Source organism: Erithacus rubecula (genome assembly GCF_903797595.1).
Source record: "Erithacus rubecula genome assembly, chromosome: 12".
NCBI lineage: Eukaryota > Metazoa > Chordata > Aves > Passeriformes > Muscicapidae > Erithacus > Erithacus rubecula.
Genome location: NC_136664.1, coordinates 9,095,170 through 9,110,950, shown reverse-complemented (window position 1 = coordinate 9,110,950; position 15,781 = coordinate 9,095,170). Strand labels below are relative to the sequence as shown.

The window sequence follows — 15,781 nt, the reverse complement described above, 5'->3', positions numbered from 1 at the left end:
AAAACACATAATTTAAAGCAGTTGAGAAGTGACACAATGAAAGAAACAGAAGAAGGAATCTTTACCTTTGTGAAACTTTTGACTGCCATGGTAAACATACTTTCAGGATGAGTTTTCAGTTTTCAGCAAAGCATGTAAATTAACACTGGAAATTAGTTCCTTGTGAGGAAGGCCAGCCAGGAATACTTCCACACCAGCCAAGCTCCATATGAATTCAGATTTGCAGCATCTCAGCTCTGTAATGAAGAAAAACTGAGTTTCCTGCACATAGTTTTCTAGATGTTTAATTCAGCAGGTGGCTGCCACTTTCTATCCAGGATATTCACCTTTCTAACCCCTGCTCCAGTTATAACACTTTCACAGAATTGGAATGTTCCTCTTGCAAGAATTTAGGTAATTGCTGAATTTTTTTTTTTTTTTTTTTTTTTTGCAGATCTAAACAATCCTATGATCTGTCCCTCCTCACTGCCAGACCTGTGCTATTCCCTGCCCATTTTCTGCTTACTGTGCCATGAGATCTTTCAGCTCTGCAAAGCTGTGTTTTTTCTGCAGGTGACACATAGAAGCAATTCTTAAATTCCTGCACGCATTGTCTCAAATCCCCTGCAATAGAAACCACACATGTTGCAGTTTTTATTGCTTTCCCTAAACCCACTAAAAGACTAAAATGCATATTCTCAATTGCTATGAAAGTTACAGGTTCTTTTAAAATAATTCTTTCTGGTACAATTGTCTACTAAAGAAAAGGGGAAGAACTAAAACTCCAAACATCAAAAATACAAAGATAGCCATTGAAATCACTTTCAATAGCCTTCTCTGAAATGTTCCATGCAGTTATATGAATTACATTGCATTAACCTTACAGTGGTCGCATATTATCACAAAAGGAAAAATGAAAACGTATTTGAGTTTGATGATTTAAGGGGGGGTGGGTGTGCATAAGGATGAGAGAAGCGCAGCTGGCAAAAACTGTGAGTGCAATGTCAGTAGATGGCACTCGGGCTGCAGCACAGCCCTGTCCCGCAGGGATCCAGCAAACACAGCACTGGGGAACAGACAGAGGTGTGGGAGGGGTCCCAGGTCCTGTGCCCGGCACTGGGGGTGGCCAGGCCGTGGAGGGGCCAGCTCCATCCACGGGGACCTGCTCGGGACAACGGGAGAGCATTTTTCCCATTGCAGCTTAGACATCTTCCCCTCCCTGCCTGCCCCCTGTAACCATCCTGAAACTGTGAGAGGAATGAGGGACTGGGCTCCAGACCAGTTTTAAGCAAGGGTCTAATCAAAGCAGGCAGAGCTGTCACCTCTCAGCAAGAGCTTAGGAAATAAAACACAAAGCAGGACAGCTCCCAGTTCCTGAAATTCATTTCTAAAATTAGTTGAACCCTCCCATTCACAAGAGCCAGTGGTGCCCATTCTGACCAAGTGCCTAGAGCTGTAACCACTGAAAATAATGGATGTTCTTCTTTGCACCCATAAATCACCATGTGCAGGTACTGTTAATTTTTGCCTAAACTTTGTTGCCTCCTCACTGCCTGCAAAATTCCTTAAGAAATGTGAGGAAACAAACCATTAGAACTAACCTACTTAGTATCTTCTAACTCTGTTCCCTGGAAGGGAATATTACAGCTGCTTACATCTATTAAGAGTGAGCATTTCCTTTTCCAGTGCAGATACTGTTGGCATACTGGGCTGAACTTAAAATGTCTTTAAAGCTGGATCAACAAGGTCCATGAATATTCAGGCATTAAAGAATTTGGGTAGATACCCCAGAAGTGGCAAGACCCAGTGCTGAATCTAAAGCTCTCCCAGCTTTTTGTGTTGGAAATACAATTCAGATGGCTTTGTGCTCTAATGGGAGCATTGAAGACTATGAAACAAATAAACAACTAAAATCATTCTCTGTTAATTAAAATAAGTATTTTAGCTTTTTTTCCTTCTAGTGCAGCCAGTGACAATGCTGCCCCTCACAGAACTGCACACATTATTGCTCAGCAGCTGCTGCTTATCCATCACTTTGGATGAGAAGTGTTGCTTTGCTCTTCCCCCTGGTGAGCAGTAATGCATGGGGACAAAGCTGGCCAGGGGTTGTTTTCTGAAGGGCTCGGGTCACAGACAGCATTTGTTCTCTGTGCCACAGCTCAGCGTGGAGCTGGGAAAGCAGGTATGACAGCCACAGATGCAGGGAGTGTGGGAGGGAAGCAGAAGAGGAGGGGCATGTGGAAGCTGAGCTGCTGCTGCTCTGCTGCTGCTCCAAGCTCCCAGGGCAGCCTCATCCTCTGCTCCTCTGGCAGGAACTTCTCCTCTGCCACAGCTGCACCAACTGCCAAAACTGTGAGCGACACAAATTCCTCAGCTCCTTTTACTGCCAGACCCTGGAATCATCTGCACTACAGACAGAGAGAACTCGGAAGAATCATCTGAAGAAAATTACTCCTCAAAGGAAGGGCACGGATTGGAAAAGGCAAAAGTTCAACTCTGGCTACCCCGACAAACACAGACGTGCCTGTCAGCAGCCAGGGCTGCAGTGACTGCTCCTTGCCTGGCTCCATGGAGGAGCAGGAAAACAACTTTGTGCTTTCCTTTGGAGCCAACACCAGCAAGTGCAGCCTTGAGACCAACCCAAGAGAGGCCCCAACATGCTGGGCAGGAGCAACCAGGGGTGGCCCAGAGGTGGTGATTGTACCAGTGCTTTTTGGGCTGATTTTTCTCCTGGGAATGGTGGGAAACACGTTGGTGTTGGTTGTTCTGGGGCGCCTCCGGCCCGGGGGACGCCCATCCCGCAGTGCCACCAACATCTTCATCCTGAACTTAAGCATTGCTGACTTCTCCTTTCTGCTCTTCTGCGTTCCCTTCCAGGCCACCATCTACTCCCTGCCAGAGTGGATCTTCGGTGCCTTCTTTTGCAAGTGGGTTCACTACTTGGCCATGGCAACCATGCTGGTCAGCATCTTCACCCTGGTGGCCATGTCTGTGGACAGGTACATCGCCGTGGTCCACGCCAGGCGCTCGCCCTGCATCCGCAGCCGGCGCAACGCCGCCCTGGGCGTGGCTGTCATCTGGCTGCTGTCCCTGCTCATCGCCATCCCCGTGGCCCAGCACCAGGCCCTCATGAGTGGCCATCAGCAGGCTCCCAACAGCTCTTTCTGCTGGGAGCACTGGGCAAACGGCTCCACAGCCAAGCAGATGTACAAGATTACCATCCTGCTGGTGGGATACCTCCTGCCCCTGCTGCTCATCACCTGCTGCTACGCCAAGGTCGGTGCCAGGGGTGGGAATAATGTTTGAATGGAGGGGAACATCCCAGAGTCTTGTGTGTGTATACAGCAACACAGCTAAATAACTGATCCAACCCTTTCTATATTCTCTCCTGGTACAGAATGCTTTTTTGAGGCAGGGGGAGGGAAGGAAAATAGAGAATGAAATTACAGCTGCTAACAAAAAGGATTATGACTACCAAGATGACACCCAGCCAGAACCCAAACCCCCTAAAGACTCTTGCTGGTTTTCATATTATTCATTTTGTTCTTTCTAAATAACAAATGTTTGTTACTGGCAAGAGGAAAAATCTACAGAGGGATAAACATTTCCAGGTTATTGCTGTGCTGTAATCAGGTTTCAAAAGCTAGATCTAGATGTTGTTAACTGAGAATTGCCTACAGTGCTCCAACACTCCATATGACCCTCCCTCTGGAGGGTGAACCACTCCTACCACTGCATTTGTTTGTGCTGCCTTCAGGAGCAGCAGGACAGTCCCACCAGGGTACAGCCTCCCCTCTGCCCATGTGCATCATCAGCCTAGGGAGTAAATTAACACAATCTGAGGCTTAATATAAAATTCAAAGTCCATACGAAAACTCCTGTGGATTTCAGCATAGTGCCAGCTGAACTCTAAACATATGATGAACTACTGGAAGCTTAGAAGGTTTAATGCTCTTTCCAAACCTTGTTTCTTGAAAAAGAACATTGAGGGCTTAGAATTAAAAGTCTGAAAGCATCAAATTCATCTTTTAATCATGTTAAAACAATTATTTTAAAATTTTTGTGCATGTTTGAGGAGTTCAAGTATTAATGCACAAATTTCAATTTCCCCTTCAATATATTGCTCCTTTTTTTCTCCCAAGGTTTTATACCATCTCCATACGAAAGTCAAGAACATTTCCAAGAAGTCAGAGAGATCAAAGAAGAAGGTAAATATCTTTGGTTTAATTTGTACATTGATTATAATGCAATAGATATGCCAGGTTTATAAAGTAATCAGCCTGCTCTGTGCTGATTCCAGTTAAATTAGAGCTGTTACAGTTTCTGTCACTCCTTTTTGCCTATGAATCCTAACCAAATTTAGCTGTAGATTATGTGTAGTTTCTACTGGTTCATTACATTCACTAGCATACTCTCAATTTTGTTTGCAATATATTTATGAGGACCAATTCATAATTGGTCTTGCACCTGCCCTGTCTGTAAGGATAGAACTCAACTGCTATTTGCAATATTATCTCATAAAATGATAACTATCAAAGTTATAATACACCACAAGCAATATTTACTATACAGGTGTTCCTTTCACTTTCCCCTGAGAGTGTTTTTGAATATGTTTTCTGTCTTCATCTAACTTCAGGTGGGTTCTGATAAACATTCATTTAAACACCTTTCCTAATTCAGCACATTATGCAGCAATGAGCTGCTGTGCATTGCCTGCTGCAGGAACACCACCAGACCTGGATGGAACAGACTGTGTTGAAGAACACTGTGTCTTTTTTTGCCTGCTGACTTTTTGATGAATGCTGATGCTGCTGCAGATAAACTGTGAATTAAAATGTCAAAACCAATAGTATAATTTCTGTATCAATGGTGCAGAGTACAAACAGAAAGCTGAATCAGAGTTTTGTGTGTTTAACAGCTTCTATGAGAAAAAGAAACCAAAATGTGTTGACACTTTTGATAATGCAAAATGCAGCAGATAAAGTGCTAAGAAGTACTGTAATTCCACATAGTATCATTTCATAATTTCACAGGTTTGAGAAGTTGTTTTAGATTTCAAAATCACCAACCGATCCCTAAACTGGTTGATTTAAACTTTCCTCCAGAATTTCCTTACTTATGTATGAATGGCATACTACCTATTTTGTTGCTAATTTTTAAGAGACTGCTACCAGCAGTTGAAAATTACTACTGCTACTTTCCTGTAAAGAAGTTAAGAATTTCATTTATGACATTTTTCAAATGTATTCGCTTGCATTGTTTTCAGATTTGCTCTGTAGAGTTGGATGAAAAAATAGCTCTACAATTTATTCGACCTTGAGTTTTTTATCAGCTATTGCCAAGAGGATCCACATTAAAAAACACCTTTGATTTTACGTGCTCAAACAAGTTAGTGGTGCAGCACTTTTTCCTCCCTCCCCTTAAGTACTTCCCTGGCCATAATTATGAAAAACCTAATAGCAATTCTTGATTCATGTGGCACAGTTAGGCCTAGGTAAATAGGTGATCCTTTCAGATAGAAAAATGAAACACGTTCTACATGCAAACACATCATCCTTCACAATATGTCTTCTTCCAGCCCTGTCTGTGTAGAAATTGTCCATCTGCCCTTCCTGCATGCCAAACATCTTCTTTAGTGTACTTACTTAAACAAGTTTTTTTGTTGTTGCAAACACTACTCAACATTTTTTAGGGAGAATTCCTTGGGTTGGTTGCATACATACTCAGTTCCTGCATGTGCTTCCAAAGTATGCTTGAAGCACAAGAGGGAGAGTCAGCCTTTTAAAGCACATCTTCTTAAGAACACTTCACTTTAGAACTTAATAGGAAACTCATAGATGGCTGTCAATTGTGTTAATCTAGCTTCCTTCATATGTACTTAGTTGGTCCATTTGTGAAAGTAGTTGTGTTTGGGTTTAATTCATAAACTTCGTCAGAGATTAAGTGAACAGATTTGTTTATTTAACTGAAAGATGCTTGACAAGTTAAGCTTGAGCCACTTTTGGAAGGTTAATTTAGTATGTACAGAACATTGAGTTTGCTCTGAAATCTGTGTGACTTCAGTGGCTAAACCCTGATTGCTTGAGCTATGACAGAAAGTGTAGCACAACAGCAAAATCCTCTCACATGAGTCACATCTGTTAATTCACAATGTGTGTCTTCACCAAACTGATACAGAAAACAAGGTGTCATATTCATAAAAAAGGATAGTCTGAAACTATGGCCATGCAGTTCCTGTTTCATCCCTAAAATTTCGACAGAACAGGGCATTTGAGCTACTATCCTCCTTCTCCTCTCAAGAGAATGGGGTCTGGGTTTGCTCCTTTTGGATATTCCCCTTTGGATTTGGTTTGAGTTTTTTCTGTTTGGTTTGTGGGTTTGTTTTGGTTTTAAACAGTTAAATAGTAAATTTTGCAAACATCTTTTTGTTCAAATCTCCCAATGCTCGTCTGGTCTCCATACATGAGTAAAGGTCTCAAAATAATCAAATTGCAGACTCAGAGTCCTTGTTGAGCAAGATTTTCCAGTGAAATAGTTGCCAACATTACCACTACAGTTTGCTCTGTCACTCAGCATTTCAGAAGCTATAAGAACTCTACTCAAGATTGAGCACTTTAAGATAAAACATAGTTAAGAAAGAAAGCAAATGCCATAGACTTCAGGGAATGGTCTTGCCATAAGCAGCATTCCACATGCTGACTGGAAACACATTGCTACTGTTCTCCATTGTAGGCTGCTTTTGAAAAAGTAGTACTACCAAGTAAGATTTTTTTAAATGTCAAGACTTATTTCTGAATCTTTAGCTTTCATTGACCATGCTGGAATCTTGGTGTAATTTCAGTCCCACCACCCCCAAATCCTGTAACACTGATGACAGGCAGAAGAGACATCATTCTTACTCACATAGTTTGAGCCATAGAACACAGAAATGCATTAAGAAGCATTACTGGGACAAATCCAAGTTAAAGCCACCTGAAAGGTCATAGAGGAGCTGGTATTTCATCTCCTATTAGTACATCCTGGAAATTTGGAAAGAGCATGTGAACCACAATAAGACAAACATTTACAGAACAAGTTGGACACTGCTGAATCCAGGCCTAACGTGATTTCTGAAGAAATAGTGATGGCACAGCCAAATGAACAGCCCCAGTGTTGTGCAAGTACATGAATGAGTTTCCTAGGTGCATTGCAGCAGCAGGGAAAGCAAAATAATCCCGGATTTAACTGACTCTAAGCATGTGAAGCATATTACTGCAGCCCAGGTACTTAATACAGTAGCTCAACTTCCCCATTTAAAGATCATACTGTATCAGTAATTTGTATCTATGCCTTTAAAATGAAAAAAAAAAAATTACAAACTTTATTTAAAATAAATCAAACCAACGGAAACAGGAAACAAAGCATAAGGAACTACAATAATAGGAATTCATTTTTCCAAGAAGTGTCCTGGTTGATTCTGTACCCCCTTCTGCTGCTTTGTGACACAGCATGGCTCCCAGTGCCTGCTCCCTCCAGCTGTGCTCCCTTTCCTCCCTGGAGGGTGCTGCCTGCTCCCAGCAGAGCAGGACCTGCTGCCCAGGGCCCTGCAGAGCTGCAGGAGCAGATAAGCATGTGGTAACTCTGCCTATTATCACTGTATGGATACAAAATCCAATTAAAAATTAAAATAGTGGTAGAGTTTTGATTATCCCCCCAACCAGATTTTGTTTGAATGGGTCCAGTTTGTGAATAATCAGAGAGCTCTGACAGCTGTCACCCTTTCCAAGTCAGTGTTCAAACATCTGCTGAAAAGAACAAGTTTGTATTTAGCAGAATCCTACAAATGACATAGAGGCACACATCACAAAAAACAAGAAAATAAAAAAACCCAAAATGTTTTGTGCTTGGGTTGTGATCTGTAAGATCCTAAGTTAAAGGATGATTATGTTCAAGGTATAGCAATCTTTTCAATTTATGCACACATGAAACAGTGAAAATTTCCCTTGCATAAAGGTTGCTGCATCCTGACTTCACATTCCATTATCAAAAGAATTTGATCCTTAATTCAGATTCTCACTTTGAAGTTTTTATATAACTTTGCCATCTACATGTCAAATGCTGGACATGCTCAATTTAAAGTGTGTTTCTATTTATGTGTATCACCTGTGCATTAGAGCAAGGAAGATGTTTAGAACTTTTTGCATGCCTAGACTGAAATTCTACATGATGAACTGAGACTGTGCCTGCAGAAGAGATACATGACTGGCTGTTTCCCCATTTAATGCTGTACTAGCTGCACGAGTTTGCCAGCCTTGAAAATCAGATGGTGTGATGCTGCAGGATTCTCCTTTGAAGCCTTGGACAATCGTTTTTTGAGGCCAGCCATCAAGACCACATGCTAAGAAATTCTGTGCACCCCTCTATGACAATTAAGTATATTTCAGTTCTCTTACCTCTTTTGTGAGCTGTGCAGAGTACAGCAAGCCTGTAATTTGGCTCCAAAGAAAGTTAACGATTCCCTGTCTGACTGTGTTGCAAAATGTTTCATAAGTGGCCAGCCCCAGGAACTCAGATCACACATCTGCCTTAAATAAGATGATTTAAAAATGGAAATTAATGCAAACTAAGGTCTAGCATAGCTCTGTGTTGTTTTACTGGCCTCGGAAGCACACCAGGGTTCCTCAGTGTTTACTCAGTTCTGTCTTGTGCATCTTTAAAGAACAAATAACAAGCCTTGCAAACTGAACAATCTGAAATGCTTTTTCAAGTTTAAGAATGTGTCTGGGGAAGTGAATTTTGCAGCTATTTTGCAAACTCCCTTGAAAAGATTGTAGGAGTTGTGGGACCTTGAGGCCAAAAGCTTTAATTAACAAACCAGATGAGCCACTTAAAGATAACAAATTCTTTGTTAAAACATGTGCTTTTCTATTGGTTAGCTACAATAGAGAGGTGAGCCGTGCTTACCTGGCAGGTTGGCAAATCAGCTGTTCATTGCTTCCAGAGCTAAGTAATCACAAAGACACACATGGTTTATTTGGGACACTCCCTGGAGTGCTGCACTTTGAAGGCCATGAAGAGCCTGAGGTACAAGATAGAGAATTCCTTCAACGTAGATGAGTATTCCTGAACATCTTGGCCAAGACAGGCATATAACAATAGCACTGTAACTGCTCTCCTGTACACTAAACTAATTATTTAGCTATTGTCCATGCAAATTGAAGGTTTTCATATAGATGATGAACGTGATATTCAAGGTCTTGGCATTTGAACAATAAATACAGCAAAGGAACATGGAAGATCCCTGGATCCATCAAGCAGAAGAAAATAATTCAGAAGTTAAATCCTGCACGTTGTTTGGAGCCCAGGGCAGCAGGAATTAAGAGCATCATTACCAATTAGAGCATAATAGAAATATCGCAATGCTCAAACACATTTATGAATAGAAAGTGATTAAGTTTCAAGGGCATCAATAGAGGAGATTAGTGGCATAATCCCAGGCTGAGAGATGTGCAGATGAGCAGTTGGAACAGTGCAAGCAAGCTGCTGGGAAATGAAGAGTCCCTCTTAGCACATAAAGCAAGTAATCAAAATGATTATTTCATTCCCTCCTCTTCTTCATGACATCCAACTGACATCTCTGGCTCCAAGAAAGAAGACAGAACAATAAGAAAGAATACTTTCAGTGTGGTTTTCAGATCACTGAAGAGTAGAATTAGACTCAAGTGTAATAATAAAAATAATAATAAAAAAAGAACAGAGTGCAATTAGTAGTGCTTCGATAGTAATTGAAAGATGTGGGTGCTCTGAAGTAGAGACAGCTGCTATCTAACCTTTAAATTACTTAAGAATAGTTATGCCATTTTCTAAACATTTTGTATTTATCACTAAGCTATTTCTGGAGATCAGATTGTGCTTGGGACCTTTCTGTCCATTCAGTTAAGAACTTTATGTGCAAAAAGAAAAAGAATGTTTGCAAATCCATCAGGGGGAGTCAGATTTGCCAACAAAACAAACAAGAACGTGGCACCAGGAGTGAGGAAACTGGCAGTTTTCACTGTGCACATTGACTCTGAGCAAAGGGATGTTCTTGATTGGGTATCCCTGAATCTAAAGCCACAAAAATTGTCTTCCTCAGAGGACGGTAAGTTCCTCCAGCAGTACAGTGGTATATTGCACTAAGCCACATGTATTCTTTTAGATGCCTGCAGTATCTAAAAACAAAAGCTTAAGGCACCTGGGTCACTACATTTTTTCCAAGTCTTCACTACAGTAAATTACAATATAGGGTAATGTCTGTTACTCTGTGGTTTACCATAATGAAGTCTGGGGCAGTAAAAATGTGCACCAATTGTCTCTCAAACTTTAAAGGGAAAAATACACAAGTTAGAGATGAGCATAACAGGAGAAAAGATTTATCAGTAAATCATAATCAGATATCAGACATCCTCCTACAAAGCAGTAATAAAGGAAGAGTCAATTGCAATTTGCTGATAAGACAGTGTGGAAGAACAGGCACAGGCTTCTTTATGCTTCTTCATTTAGAATTATGGAAGAAAAAAAATCTCACCATTTTCAGGAAACAGCAGTGGTCTCACTAATGAAGCACAGTTTGTCTGCAAGCCAGTACTGTTTAATAAAAACCTAATTGAATGTTCTTTCCCATTTCTGTGTGGCTGAGGTACACAGTAGAAATGGATGGTCTGATCAGCTCTGAAAAATGATGTGCAGATGAGCTGTCTCCAACTGGGACTAAATTAGGAAAGTGACAAGCCCTCTACCCCTCTACACTGTTCTGTCCACTCTATATTTTAATCTCAGGAATGTTTATTAATCTAACATTCAGGTAGTTCTTCCTAAAATATGTAAATCTATGGAATATTTGAAGCATTTGACTCATTACAGGGCAATCTTAATTTTGCCCTTGAAAAGATGCCTGACACGTTGAAGCAATTTCATCAGAAGCTTATCAAGGACAACAACTCTAAACACAATTAAATGTTAACAAATTCATCATCGTCCTGAATATCTCCAAAAAAAATGGGGTTTTAAACACATTTTCCAATGCTTTTTGAAGGACGGGGAAGGCTGAAAGAAAGAAATAGCTTGTTCAGGGCCAGAAGAAAAATAATCAAAGGGCAAAAAAAGAAAGGCTGGAAAACATAATTAAGAGGCAGATGACCTACAAAAATAGTGAAAGAATAAGCAAGTAAACTCAACACAATCTGCACATGACAGAAATAAGGGGGTGGGGGGGAGGAGTAACAGAAATTATTTGACAAACAAAAATATCTCCTTTATTTTCCACCAAGCTATTGCTTCACTGTACAGCTTAAACACATTTATTTTGCCTGTACAACAACTACACTGTAAGTTATTTCCTGGAGCTGCTTGAAAGACTTGTAGGAATAGTAAGACTTTAGTGGCCAGTTGTGGCCATTGTACGTGTCTATTATGGACCCACCAAAATTTCAAAGTCGAAGCAGAAGATTTGCATTAATTGGGACAGCTTGGTCAGCAGTAATGCAGCAACTGTGCAAACTGTCACAGCCCATGGAAGAAGCTCAAACAGTACACAAACTATTTGGATCAGTCCTCCACAGCTGGTCACAGCCCACAGGAACAGTAGTTTAAGCTACAGCAAAGTTACCACATTAAAAGCCAAACAGTGTTTTGTTTCAGTTTCCTCTCTCTTAACTACCTGTTCCCTAAATTGAGAAAACAGACACGAGGTCCATTTTCAAAACCTGTTTCTTGAATTATGAATTATGCACATTAGTTCTCCAGTATTTTCTGTGTTTTCCAGCTGCAAAATCCCAAAAAAGCTGGACCCCAGAAACAGCTCTGTGCTGTTACACAGCAACTGCAAACCCATTGTGAATTCACAGCCCCGTGTTGAATGGAGAGTTTGTTATTTCACAATAAAAGGGGGGGAAAGCTAGGTATATAAGGCTTATTCAAAAGAATATTTCAGTGCTTGTATCCCCTAATTTAAGCAGATGGATGCTCTGAAAGGTTGCCTGGGTAACAAGCCTAGGCTATTTAACATTGCTGGAGGGTAAAGAAGTAGCACTATTATTGGTGAAAGCTAATGATGGGACTGTTCATTAATCATTTCTTTGGTGCCCATCACACCACACTGGGTTAGCTAGACCCCACAAGACCACTAGGTCTGTGTCTTTCAGTCTCACCAACTTCTAATCATTCCAGTCTATTTTTAAGGACATCATTTGGCTCCCAGCATGGTTGGTTTGAGGATGCTTGGCAGGGTAGTTTGTTCAATCTTAGGGGAGCATCTTTGTTAGCTCAGTGTCAGACAGCATTCTGGTAGGTGAAACAAGGAACAACCTGGAGCATGACAGGTACACAATAAACTTACCTTTCATTACCTTAAAATTGCCTTTCAAAGCTAATAGAACCTTATTTGAGAGACGTATTTGACAGAAATTCCTTTCTTTTACTTGGGTTGTAGCTTGATCAAACACAGTAAGATCTTCCTTAGAGAGGTTAATGGGTTTAACTAAATGTAGCCATGATAACCACTGACTAAATGAATTTCTGTTCACTAGAAAAATATCCCTTTTCTTGGAAAGTAACTTTACACTATTCACTTGAAATCATGCAAGGGAATTATTGACCTAGACCAGTAAAGCTGTAAATCTTGAGCTGAAATGAAACCTAAATTTAAATTTTTCTCCACTGCTTTTCTGCAACTTGTACAACAATTCCCCTTAGGGGAAGGATATCATCTGCATGTTTGCAAGTTGTTACATTTATTAAAATAACAAAATAGAAATGAGAAACACTAAATATCAAAGTTAAAAAGAAAACATTGTGCAGAGAACCAAGTGGGACAGGAGGAGGGAATTCACCAGCTGTGTATTTGCTACAGAACCCCAAAATTGAGGGATTAAATACACAAAAATTGCTCACCTTGCATTACCATTTGTGTTTTTGAAAATTCATGAAGTCTGGTGGAATTAGCCCTACAAAAACATCAGGCAAGGATCTTATGGCCCCCAAGTCAGTAATCTTTGAGCCTCTTTAGGCATCCACTGAGTGTTTCAGAAATAGAAAGTGTGAGAAAAGCAACACTACCAGCTTTCCTAAACTTGAAAAGTGTGATTCTGTTCCCACTTCTCTAAGTCCTCAGGGTCTTACAGAAAAATGTTGAAGTGAGTTACAGCTTAATTTTAGTTACTGCCACTGTTAACCTTCATTTTGTAGGGAGATCTCAAAGAACTGTTTTCAGGAAAATTTTACCTCAGGTCAAGCTTTGGGACTTACAAGTGACAGTGTGTGCCAGAGGCTGGCCAGCTAACTGGGAGCAAGCACTGCAGGGGCACACACCTAACCCAGGCAGCAAGGCTGGGATCCCACAGGCACAGGGAGCCTCCCTCAGGTCATCACCCAGCTAGGAATCTGTCTAACCAATGAGCACTGTGTATTTAAAAAAAAAGCCAACCCAAATTGTATGTGTTGGTTGTCTGGTTTCTCCTGTAATAAGGAAGACACAGAAAAACCTTCCTCCTCAGGCTTTGTTACTCCTCTCAGGAGTGTGTTTACTTGCAAGTTGTTTTCAATAGCCTTAATGTTCCTCACCCTCCAGATGTTAGGGAATATTATTTCCACTCTTCCTTGTAACACAGCTAGCATTGCTGCAGCCTTTGAACTGTTAGAAGTTTTACAGGCGCTACCTTAATTGTCTAGTTATTTGTTTGAGCCAAAACCAGTCAATCCAAGTTTACCAGAGTTTTTAGCATCCTTTTTCATATTGTCATAATTTGCCCACCTTGCAGTTGCCAGTGTTGCCTGTGTTATGCTGCCTTCACTACTGACAGAGGAAAGCAAACTCAATCCACAGACTCACTTGATCACTGTGACCATTTAATAGACGATCTTGTCTCTTCCAGACGGCGCAGACAGTGCTTCTCGTGGTTGCTGTGTTCCTGCTCTCCTGGCTGCCACACCACATCATCACCATGTGGGCAGAGTTTGGGCACTTTCCCCTGAACAACATCTCCTTCACCTTCCGCATCATCTCCCACTGCCTGGCCTACGGGAACTCCTGCATCAACCCCATCCTGTACGCTTTCCTCTCGGAGAATTTCCGCAGGGCCTGCCGCCAGCTCTGCGCCTGCAAGCTCGTCCTGCGGCCGCTGGCTGCTGAGAAACTGGCCAGAGTGCGCATGGAGAACTTCTCGACCACACACTCCACCACAAACGTGTAAGCTGGGCTCACAAAAATACATTTCAGGAGGAAGAGGAGGGAAGAGTTCTGTCTAGGGAGGACATGCATACAAGTGTGTTCCAGGGAGCAGTGGAGCCTGCAGAGGTGTGGACTTTGCCAGGTTACTGGAGTGGTAGGAGACATATTTCCCTCTTGCTGTGATGATATGTGGCAGAGCCTGGCCTAGGGTACCTTGCTAGTCACTGGGCTACGTGCAACAGAATTATCTGAATGTCCGTAAGATAGAGCCCAAATGGAGTTGTAGTTATGATCATAGGGTGTAAAATAAGATTCACACAGAAGGTAGAATATGCACAGACAAGAAGACAGCAGTAATTTTGTCTGTAGACAGTCATCAAGACATGAACAATGAGTGATGTGACATTCAGAGAACAGTTTGGGGGATGTCAAACTAAAGTCTTTGGATGCCTTTGTTTCTTCAACTAATTTAACCATGTGTGAGCTCCATATACATTTATCTCACTATCAGTGGTAGGGTCTCTAAATCTCCTTGAAGACTTTGCTGTAGCATTTACCTATTGAGCAATTACACTTTTCACATGATGTGTCAGTGGCGTGGCTATCTGCATTTGTTGGCTTTGTATCAGCTTATACATGCCAGGGTCTGAGTGCCTGTGTGCTCCTGTGTGTAATTACTGCTGTTAATCACTGGCTCCAGCAACTGTCTCTTGGTGAGCAACAATAAGAAAGTGGTATTTCTCAATATATGCTTAAAAAACGTGATTTTGTTTGAAAGTACTGTATACAAAAGGTTTTGTTGGTAAATACAGTGTTCTCTTGAGTCTATCTATCCAAGGCTTTTTATTAGACACTTTAGTATATAAATGCCTGAAATTTGTGGTGAGGGGGTTTTTGGGTTTTTTGTTTGTTTGAGTTTATTTGACACTGTTGGGATAACAGTGCTCTAGCAACAAACAGGCAAGGGTATTTGTACCAAGTTCAAGGTTACTATTTGTAACTATATAAAGTGCATATTACTTCAAAAGCAGGAAGCAAATGTCTGAAAGAATTTCATTATTTCACTGTGTTGTCTAATTTAGTATTTCTGTGTGCTGCAATCCAGACTGAGCTGGATTTTATAGATTGCAAAAATGGGAGTTACAGAAGTTAAAACTACAAATTATTTACTGTCCACGCAATGAATGGGTTTCTCCAGTCTCCAAATAGATCACTCTTTCACTATATTTCAAAAACTTGGGAGCTATTGTATTAAGTAATTTTACTGCAGTTTCTAACTTCCTTTAAGAGCCCCTTAACTGTGCAATATGAACAGATCACATGCATTGCCTGATCCTTGGATGACTATCTGTGCAAGTTTTCTTTGTTTAAGTTTTACTCTCAGTACACTAAGAGTAGCTCCAGTGAATTATTTCCTTACAAACTAGATTTAGATCTAATGCTGTAATCTTCTCATTTACCATAATGTGGAAATCTACTATTTCTACATTCCAAGTCATTGCACAGCCTGAAGTGGGTAGCATGGGAAAAACAGCCACTAAAAGAAAGGGTTATGGCAAATCACTGCAACAGAAATCAGGGCTAAAATGCTTATTTGTGTGATTATTTACCATGGAT

General features: G+C 41.0%; 1 protein-coding gene across 4 annotated transcripts; it reads left to right on the top strand.

Annotated features, from left to right (window-relative positions):
• Positions 1 to 2,201: 2,201 nt before the first annotated feature.
• Positions 2,202 to 15,119, top strand: LOC306806807 (galanin receptor type 1-like). Of its 4 annotated transcripts, none has more exons than XM_079315867.1 (4): positions 2,202 to 2,331; positions 2,857 to 3,255; positions 4,122 to 4,187; positions 13,869 to 15,119. In XM_079315867.1, exons 1-4 carry the CDS (start codon positions 2,215 to 2,217, stop codon positions 14,184 to 14,186), a joined length of 900 nt encoding a protein of 299 aa, XP_079171993.1. In that variant the 5' UTR covers positions 2,202 to 2,214; the 3' UTR covers positions 14,187 to 15,119. The 4 variants fall into 4 exon arrangements, with proteins under 4 accessions (XP_079171993.1, XP_079171992.1, XP_079171994.1 ...); XM_079315866.1 differs by having other exon boundaries at positions 2,239 to 2,670; XM_079315868.1 differs by having other exon boundaries at positions 2,239 to 2,729.
• Positions 15,120 to 15,781: the final 662 nt, after the last annotated feature.

What these genes read in the sequence shown, in the direction of transcription:
- LOC306806807 (XM_079315865.1), top strand. Translation starts at nt 2,548, where the DNA reads ATGGAGGAGCAGGAAAACAACTTTGTGCTTTCCTTTGGAGCCAACACC. An exon ending in TCACCTGCTGCTACGCCAAG is followed by an intron (nt 3,256 to 4,121) that starts GTCGGTGCCAGG and finishes TTTTCTCCCAAG; the next exon opens with GTTTTATACCATCTCCATAC. An exon ending in CAGAGAGATCAAAGAAGAAG is followed by an intron (nt 4,188 to 13,868) that starts GTAAATATCTTT and finishes TGTCTCTTCCAG; the next exon opens with ACGGCGCAGACAGTGCTTCT.